Source organism: Penaeus chinensis, chromosome 32 (assembly GCF_019202785.1).
Source record: "Penaeus chinensis breed Huanghai No. 1 chromosome 32, ASM1920278v2, whole genome shotgun sequence".
In the NCBI taxonomy this organism is placed as follows: Eukaryota; Metazoa; Arthropoda; class Malacostraca; order Decapoda; family Penaeidae; genus Penaeus; species Penaeus chinensis.
Window position 1 is genome coordinate 1935117 of NC_061850.1, and position 9808 is coordinate 1944924.

The 9808-nt window shown below is 31.2% G+C and overlaps 1 protein-coding gene across 4 annotated transcripts in view; it reads left to right on the forward strand.

Moving 5' to 3' along the window:
- Positions 1 to 6127, forward strand: part of LOC125042355 (syntaxin-binding protein 5-like) — a 46234-nt gene extending 40107 nt beyond the window's left edge. For all 4 annotated transcript variants that reach the window (XM_047637906.1, XM_047637908.1, XM_047637907.1 and 1 more), the window contains 3 exons: positions 1147 to 1242; positions 1688 to 1812; positions 3378 to 6127. In XM_047637906.1, coding sequence (XP_047493862.1) covers positions 1147 to 1242; positions 1688 to 1812; positions 3378 to 3640 — 484 coding nt within the window. In that variant the 3' untranslated portion in view covers positions 3641 to 6127. The remainder of the gene's footprint in view (positions 1 to 1146; positions 1243 to 1687; positions 1813 to 3377) is intronic.
- Positions 6128 to 9808: the final 3681 nt, after the last annotated feature.

Here is a 9808-nt window from a genome sequence, read left to right on the forward strand (position 1 = left end):
ATGATTTACTTGTATGCAAAAGTACCATCATTTACACAGTACTAATTGTATACATGTAAAGCCATTACCCTTTTTTCTAATATTTACTTTAATTAACATCTACCCTTTTATCCAAGAAAACATAAAGTTTTCTGTTACTCAGTGAGTAAACTTGACTTTTATGTGTACATAAGTTTCAGAAGTTCATCATTATCCATAGGATTTGTTAAATGGTATCATGTTAGAGAAATTTAAAAGTATATTATTTTAAAACAGTACAGTGGTGATACCCCTGCCATTCTCTCTCTCTGTTGGTTAATATGTTAATTATTGAAATAGTGTTGCATTTACTGTATTTTACAGTAATTACAGCAGTTGGTATCAAAGTCTATGCAAGCACCTTTATGTAAACACACTTGAAATCACAGAGCACTGGCAGTTAATGTTCCTCAGACTAGGTAAATTACTCAGTGATGCTAATTTGACCAGAACATAGATTTTGGAAGCCACTTTCAAACTGTTAGGGAAGCTCAATACTGTACTTCATTGCATAGTAAATTGTATGTTACCTGTATAGTATATATGCAGAACTCTAGTTTAGATTGATATATAAATAGTATATATTCATATGTACATCCAGTACACAATAACCAGATATATACTTACAAAAAAGAGAGAGATAATGAGAAATATTGATAGATTTGCTTGCTATTAAATGAGTAAAGGGGGGAGAGGTCAGAGTTCCAAAACAAGTGAGAATGAAGCACATGTCCACAGCATTTTGCTTATACTTTCTTAATTAATAGTTGCATTTAGTTGTTTTGCCATTTTTATTTAATTAAGATTAAGTATAATTTAATCTTCTTTGCTCTAGACTATGCAGTATTATCTGAAAAGGTATATATGTTCCATCAGAGTAAAAAGAACATTCATTGTACATTGTACTGCTTTTACTATGATATACATAGGATACAGTTAGCTTGCAGATCTTGTTTTGCAGTTTTGATTTTTAGATTTTTTTTTTATCTCAGTTGTAATGAATAACATTCCCATTTAAAATACAATACCCAGAACAAGTATAGGCACTGAATTCCAACACTATTATAAGATGTCAGGTAAAATCAACACACCTTAATAATACATGGTTTGAACTTTTTCTCTCTTCAGAATTGCAAGGACTTTCTGCTTCACAAATTATGGTCATGGGATGTACCTGTGTTCTCCAACAGAAATTCAGAAGTTTACTCTGGCCTCTGATTTCTGGTAAGGAGCTTTTTCTTCTTTTTTTAGAAGGGATGACATTGGAAGTGATATGAAAGACAGTGGATTATCTCTGCTGATGGGATATGAGCAGATGGGGGAATCAGGAGAGGTACTTGATGTATCATAAATTTGTGTTGTGGCTTCCTGTTCTTGTCTGAACTTCTATTCCTTTGAAATTTTATTTTGATAGTCTGTGTATACATATATATGTGGGTGTGTAGTTGTTGTTTTTTTATATAAATTCTTGATTATACAGGTTTTTCCTTTCTTTGATACTTAGGTCATTACATGTTGATACCTAGCAAATGAAGATGATATTTCAGTAAAGAGAATATTATTCTGTATTAGATTTTTGTGTAAGGATCATCAAAATGAAGTCAAAAGGCCACTTCTGTATTGTAGATATTGATGTTTTACTAAATACTCCTTATATTATGAATTTCAGCAAAGATATGCAAGATCTTCTTGGGGAATTATTCCTTCCGTGCGATATGCCAGAGCCTCCAAAACAGAGCTTCTTCAAGGGGCTGTTTGGGGGCGGAGTCTCACAGTTAGATCGGGAAGAACTCTGTAAGTTAAGATGTAAAATACATCTCTTTTTCTACATTATAGCCCACAATTTAGTATAATACCTTTTCCTTCTGAGTGTCCCAGTTTATTGCAGTAAAATATCCTCGATTTCACCCTAGATCTGATCATATGGTGAAATGCCAGTAAATCTTCTTTATACATTCTAAGAACTTAAACTGATTAGTATTTGGAAATCATTTCATGTCTGACCAATTTTCACAAACAATGTTCTCCAAGATATATGTTATTCTTGAGGGATACATAGATGTCTTGAAAACATGTGGTAATAAGTGTCAGTTCAAGAATATACAAATTTCAAGCTTTTATATGCAACTTACAGAAAGTATCATGTACATACATCCAGACACTAAACCTGTTTTCTGGTAGATGTTTCTATTATGTGCAGAATTTTTGTTTAATTACTTTGAGATAATTATATTGAGAAAATTCAGTCATTTAACACATTGGGTGCACTGCTTGTAGACTGGGCATACATGATTACTGATGTGCAGTGATAAGGACTCCTTACCTCTCTTGGCAATGTTATTTTCTTTTTTTCTGGATAAGCATTTTTAGCTTTATGTTCCATGCTTTACCCAGATGGCAATAGACTGTTTTCCTTGCGCAGAATCTGTCATCTCTCTAGGAAGTCAGTTACTCAGTACAATAATAACAACAAAAAATAATATTTTGTTATTTGTCTTTTTTTTTTTTAATTAATTTTCTGTGATACAGCCTGCATCCTCCCTTTTTGCATATTCCTGTCACCCTAGCCTTCAGCCAAAATGCTCATGACAGCAAGTTCTCACCCAACAAGCCCTGACTTCCAGATACTGTGTTAGTATTTTTATTAGAACCCTAAAACAACAAACCTTTCAGTAAGATTTTTTTTTTGTGATCCTAACACCAAAGTTCCTCATTTCTCATTTGTAGAGTACAGGTTAGACGCTTGCTGTGGACATATACATTCCACATGATAGACATGTAGAATTTAAAAAGTACATGATAATTTGCTCTTGTAATAGAGGAGGCTTGACCTTACATGACATAACTTTGTTATTCTGGCATGAGGGAAGGTCTATCATGACATGATGGAATGTCATTCCAGTTTGAGTGGGAGAGAATTAGTGTATAATAATTCTGCATATATGCAACACACATGGTCAGAAATGAATGTGGATTTATAGATTAATGTATTAAGTGGTTTTATTGCTTGAGTAAAATAGCAGCAGGTAGCCATTACATCGAAGCAGGTTTTTGTTTTTTGATTGTACATTGACTTCTTCCAGTAATCACCAAATTAGAGAAATATAAAGTTGTTCTAATTTATCATCTAAAACTGTAGAATGGTGAGCTTTTGAGTCTTGTGTATTTATGGGTAATGAGGTTTTGAGATGCAACAGAATTTCCAAGACCAGTTCCATTTTATTCAGGAGACTTGGATGCATCACTTTATTTTAAGAAGAATGGTATGTGATAATGAGCAAAATGTATTCATATGGTGTCAGTGGATCCTGCACTTATGCCACTGTTCAGATAGAAAATAATGACCACACAATTTGCAGTTGGTGAAGCATCAGGAAAGGGATCTCGCAGTGTGGCAAAGCACTTGCCTGGATCAACAGCCCAGCTAGACGCTCTGAACATCCGCGCTGGTACAGTTTCTGGGGAAATTGCCAAAACCCGAATGCAGTTGGTTGAACGAGGACAAAAGCTCGGAGAATTGGAGGAAAGAACTGGAAGGATGATGACAGAATCAGAGACATTCTCCTCAACTGCACACCAGCTCATGCAGAGGTACAAGGACAAGAAGTGGTACCAGCTATGAAGTGACTATCAGGTTGTTATGGTGATATCATGTACCAGTTATATATTTCCCTAGCACTACATCCTTCTCATGAGATGTAAGGGTATATGTGATACAAAATTAGGAGGGCACGTAGAGCGTCGCCCTTTGTCAACCTGCTGTATACCAAATACTTATGGGAGGTTGATGCAGACACTGGGGAGGTTGGGTGCCCATTAGGAGAGGTGGTACTTGCCATTACAGTCTTACTGTAAATATGGTTCTTGCATTTAGACATCAGCCCCACACCATCATTCAAGTTGTTACAGTATTTAAGAGTATCAGCAGGTACCTGATACAAGTGTTAGGTGATGCTACCCTTTAACTGTAGTTGGTGTGATATCAAGGTATTATGCTGTAGGAGAAAAATTCCACATTAGTGTGGGAATTTCTTGAAGTTGTGGTGATTGTAAATAAGTAAAATATGTACAGGGAAACAGTCTTATGAGAATGAATATTGAGGAGTTAGTAGCTTGTATTCCCATGTGTTTTACTGGGTGTGACATTAATGGCCAAACTGCATTGGGCAAAGTGCATGGAGCTGCACTTACACAGTTACACCAATTGGTTGTGAGCTCTTAAGATTATCATTAGGTTTACTATTCCTAATGGTCTTTGATCAAATTTCCTCTTGTTCCTATATTCAAATTTTGAATTCTGTTTACCCTTTAATTGGGCACATGGATATTTTAGATTCTTCTTCTTTGTAAGGTATAATCAATATTTGATTTCATATGATGATCAGAAATGCAGTACTCAGTGTTTGCTTTTGTATACAGGGAGCACTGTTTCATACTGTACTGACTGAAGTTAGTATAACTTTGCCATTGGGCTGAAATCAGTCACTAGCACTGAATACTAAGTACAGGAATCCACTGTTGTTTTGTGATATTGTAATGCAATTGTTATTGATTGATACACAATGAGTGCAAATGTGGAATTGCTTCTAACTTTTATAAAGTGATCTTTGTGAATTTGCCAAAAATATGTGTTTAGACCAAGGATGCCCTATAATGCATAATTTTTGAAAATGTTCTATTTACTGATAATATTTTAGCCAAAAATTATCTGAAAAAATTTAGTTATTTTATAAGCTGTACAAGTATTGAAATATGTGATATATAGACTTTTTTTCAAAGTAGATTGCTTTCCACTAAAAATCATTTAGGTATTCTTTTTGCTTTCAAGTGATTAAGAAAGTGTCTTATGCTAAATTACAAACATGTTTGGTAACTACAGATGAAATAACATTCAGTATATCAATATTCTATAGCATACTGACTGTAAATGTAATTATTTTTCATGTTGTGTAGAAATTACAAACCTAGTTATCTGTTTAAATTACACTGTATATTGATTGTACACAAAAAATTTCATTCTACGAAGGGTCGTCTGTATTGGCACTGTCTCAACTTCATTTTTAAAGCAAGTTTTTTCTTTGGAATCGTGAACTTTAGTTATTATATTTTTAATGTAAACACTTTTGTATCATTAAAAAAAAAAAGAGAGAAAGAAAAGCAACCTTTCAGAAATTATATTCATGACCTGCGTGTCACTTCGTAGATGCACATGCATAAGGGGGAGCCAGCCTCTGCTTTTCTATCACAATCTGGCTCATGCATCTGATGATTCATCTGGGCTCTATTACATGATTTCAAACAAGTTTCAATTTATGTATGTATGCGCCCCGTTGCTGACAAATATGCGGGTCCATACCAAAAAAATTGAAATAACTAAGAGAACATAAACCAGTCTAATGCTATGGTACATGAGACTTTTCTACATGGAGTGAGGCTAGCATGGGTGGACGGACTATTTATCTGCTTGTTTTCTGAGAAAGCATTCTTTTTGCCTTTTGATTAATAGCGGATAGTCTTGGACTTTTCATTTGGCTTGAGAAATGTTAATTTACACTTCGTAGTGACAAATTGAAAGGACATTTACTTATCACAGTGTTTTGTAAAATATAATATCCATGTTAAATTCATTATCCACTCAGTAATAGGTCAGATTTATGTATCTTTTATATATATATATATACATATATGAATATGTAGAAATATATTTATGTATACAAGGATATAGCCATATCCCATTCTTTAATGGCTTTTTGTAAAAGCTGAAAAAAATATGATTGTAATTTCTGTGATTTAGTTTTACAACAGAATTTTGAAGGAGATGGAGGGTTCAACACCCCAAAATACAGACACAACAACCAATGCATGTCATCCGTGTTTGTGGATCTTAAAAAGAAAATAAACCTCAGTGTGATCAACTTAACAGTATACAGTTATAAAGTAAAGTATTTTTCTTTTTCAAATCATGATGATGATTAATACCCATTCATATTACTGCAGATAGATATTTATGAAATGCATTACATTTGACATGGCTTTACTTTGTGTTTATTATAATTACCATTACATTTTACAGTAGAAAATACAGCAAGTGAGAGAAATGAAATAGAAACTCTTTGTTTACATTTTCCTTTCAGGTTTCAATTGTAAGTAAAGCTTTTCAGGTTTTGCAAGTAACACAGACTGTTTGTTGAGCTTTGAGGGCCAGACTGCCAGGGCATTTCAAGATTAGGATTGTGAGTAACCTTATTTCTTTTCCTTTTTCAATTTTAGTGGCTTGATTCTTCATCTTTCTTTCTTTTTTCTCTCCTTTTCTTCTTTTTCTTCTAAAATGGATTTTTTTATTCCTGTTTTTCCCTAATGTGGTGAATATCGTTCAATGTAAAGTGTACATAAAAAGTGTACAGGATCTTAGAGTTTTGTCGTGTTATGTCAGTGATGTCATACATATATAAGCAAAAATCTATTACCAGTTTAATGCTGAGCAATACACCATTCAACAGACATTTGCAAAGTCACAAATAAAGGAGTATAGACTTCATTCATTTGATAATCACCGTAAATGCACCAATTCTCATTATTAAATGTGCCGCCTCTCATTGATTGTGATTTTTTTTTTCCGGAGACATGTCAGTATGGTAGTTTTTATATTTAATTGTCATTCTATTTTTGTTCATTTTCATTCACTTTTTTAGTTTAGTTTAGTTTTTTTTTTTTTTTTTTTATTGTGATTGTAATTCTTGTCATGAATAGGATTGTAGATGATAATATCCAGATTTTCTTGATAAAAGGAGTATTTATGATAGTTGTGATATCATTGTTACTATTCTTATTGTTATTATTTTTTAGCATCATCATTATCTTTATATTTATTATTATTACCATGATAATTTTTTTGTTTATTATTATTATTCTTTTTTTTTACTATTATTGTTTTATGATTATGGTTATATTTAATATTTTATGATCACCATGTTATCATCATTTTTATTGGTATCATCAGTATATTCGTTATCTTGTAAACGTCATAGACTTTATGCATTATCAGTATATTTATATGCAGATTTTACAGCTAATAAAGATTATGAGACAATATTATTAACATCAAGTATTTTCTTTTAGCTTTGTGACTGTTGAATTGATGTCCGTTATTATTACTATTATTATCTCATTTTGTTAATTTACCGTTTATTGATCGTCATCAATTATCACGAATACGAATTTTAGTGATTTAGACGGTTATTTTTTCGAATCTTGTTAACGTTATCAAGATAATTCTCATGATTATGGTAAATTTGATTTTCTGTGCAGTGTAATTGTCTCTTAGTGAATTTATGATTATTAGTTGATTTAAGTATTATTGGTGTTTGGTTATTATTATTTTTGATTATTTTGATATGTTTGAGGATCCTAATGATGATGATAGGGATGATATAATGATAATAGTAGTGATAATGACTGTCATTATTATTATTGTTATTGTTATTAATGATCATGCTTGTTTTCATTTTTTTTTAATCTTTATTGTTATCTTTGTCATTATCCTTATTATTATTATCATCATCATTGTAATATCATTATTATCATTATTGTTATTGTTATTGTTATTCCTATTCTTATTTATATTATTCATTATTATTATTATTATTATCATTATTATTATCATTATTATTTATATTTTTATTATAAGTATTATCCTTGCTATTTTCAAGGAATCAGAATTATTTCTGTTATAGCTTGAGTTTCATTGTTTCAGATTATAAAGTGATAGTTGTTATAGTTTTATGGTCATTTCTTTAATCAATGATTCCTTATTACATATTTCTCATTTTTTGTGTTTGTTCTCATTATTATTATTATTATTATAATTCATATTATTTGATGATATAACTGCTACTACTGTAATTATTGCTGTCATCATTACTATCATCATTATTATTTTCACCAAAACAGTGTTGTTATTAGTAGAATTATGTTTGTTATTATTATTATTATTATTATTATTATTATTATTATTATTATTATTAATATTGTTATTATTATTATTATTATTATTATTATTATTATTATCATCATCATCATCATTATTATTATCATTAATGTTATTAATTTTATGATGATTGATATTATGATTATAGTTATTATTATTGTTATTACTATTATTATTGTTATTATTATTATTATTATTATTATTATTATTATTATTATTATTATTATGACTGTAGTTATTATAACTATTATGATTGATTTTATATATTTTTATAATATGAAGGTAACTAATACATCATCAAACCTGTTGTTCATAATTGTATTTTGAGAGGAATCACAGATTTAAGAGATTTCTTTTTACATTTTGTATATTATTAATAATAATATCATTCTGAATTGCTAAAGGAATCGCATCTATCTATTGCTTTTTCACCAAGCAGAAGTAAATTTATTGAAGTAAGAGGGAATAAGATTTTATTATCTGCACTGAGAGAGTTGGTGAAAATTTACTGCTGTGAATGGGAGTAACACTTGGTGAGGTTGATACTAGACTTTGGAAAAGGGTGAATGGTTTTGCTCATGCATTAACAGGGAAAGTTTGACCTTACTGGCACTTTCATATAAACAGCTTATGTGTCGAGACATGTTATAGGTGTACAGATCTGTCTTGTGTGTCTCATGACCATAGATGTAAGATAGAACAAAGAGTTTATAGTTCTATAGAATTTTAGTTAATGTGAACTTAGTTTAGTTTGTGGATTAATTTGTGTGTTATGTAAGCAAATAGAATTTTCCTGTAAATGAAAATAACCCATGGCCATATCTTTCTGTCAGTTTATGAATTGAATAGGTTATTGCATAACAGAGCATTAGGGAAGATGGCTGTCAACATATTGATTAAGCATTCCAACATGATTAAAGAGTATTGTCACTACACACCTCCTCAACTCCATTGGAAAGTGATGTTGTCACCCACAGTGACTGCCAGCAGCTTTAAATATACCTTTTGTGGTGGGCCTCGAAGTGTGGTACAGTTTGCAAGCTACATGTGTTTCTTGTTGTATGTTAGATCAATGTCTTTTCTTCCAACTTCTCTTTGTGGAGATTTCTAACTTAACCTTTGTGCTCTTGGGAGACGGCGTCTATTTATCCTCAGCATTAACCCAGTATCGTATAATTAATCATTGGAATTGTCACTGCTCAGAGCAAAGAGTCAGCTGAGCATTGTGAAATGTGGGGGACCTGTGACGAACACCAGTCACCACGCTGACCTTTGTTCCCAGCACTGATCCTTTTTCAATATTTAACCATGATATTTATATCCAGCATGCCTTTTGGTAGTCAGTTTAAAAGTAGTCTTTTAGGATACTAGAAAATCTTTCTCCTGCACCATACTAATATTGTATTTATCATTAGACTAGGCAGTGCAGTGTAACTATAATGATGTCATCTGCACAAATTAGTACCACACTTCAATTATAAGGTATATTTAATTAAGGCAGACTAAAGTAAGACAAATGTTCATGTTTATGTCTTGTCAAGGTGGCAGTGTTCATACTCTTTTTCAGAAAGTGGTGATTTTTATGAAGTTTAAAGATTTTAGTAAAGGAAATTTAAGTGTAAATATTATATATATACATAAAATAATAATTTGATATTGATAATTTGTTATTTTGGTACATTCGCTTCATTTTAGTCTTCCCTGGCAAGGGTTCTGGCACCTCTTCTTGACTTGTCAAAATTGAAAAAGGTTCAAATGTAATAAGTATATTGTTTATTATTAGTATCAAGCCAAAGAAAACAT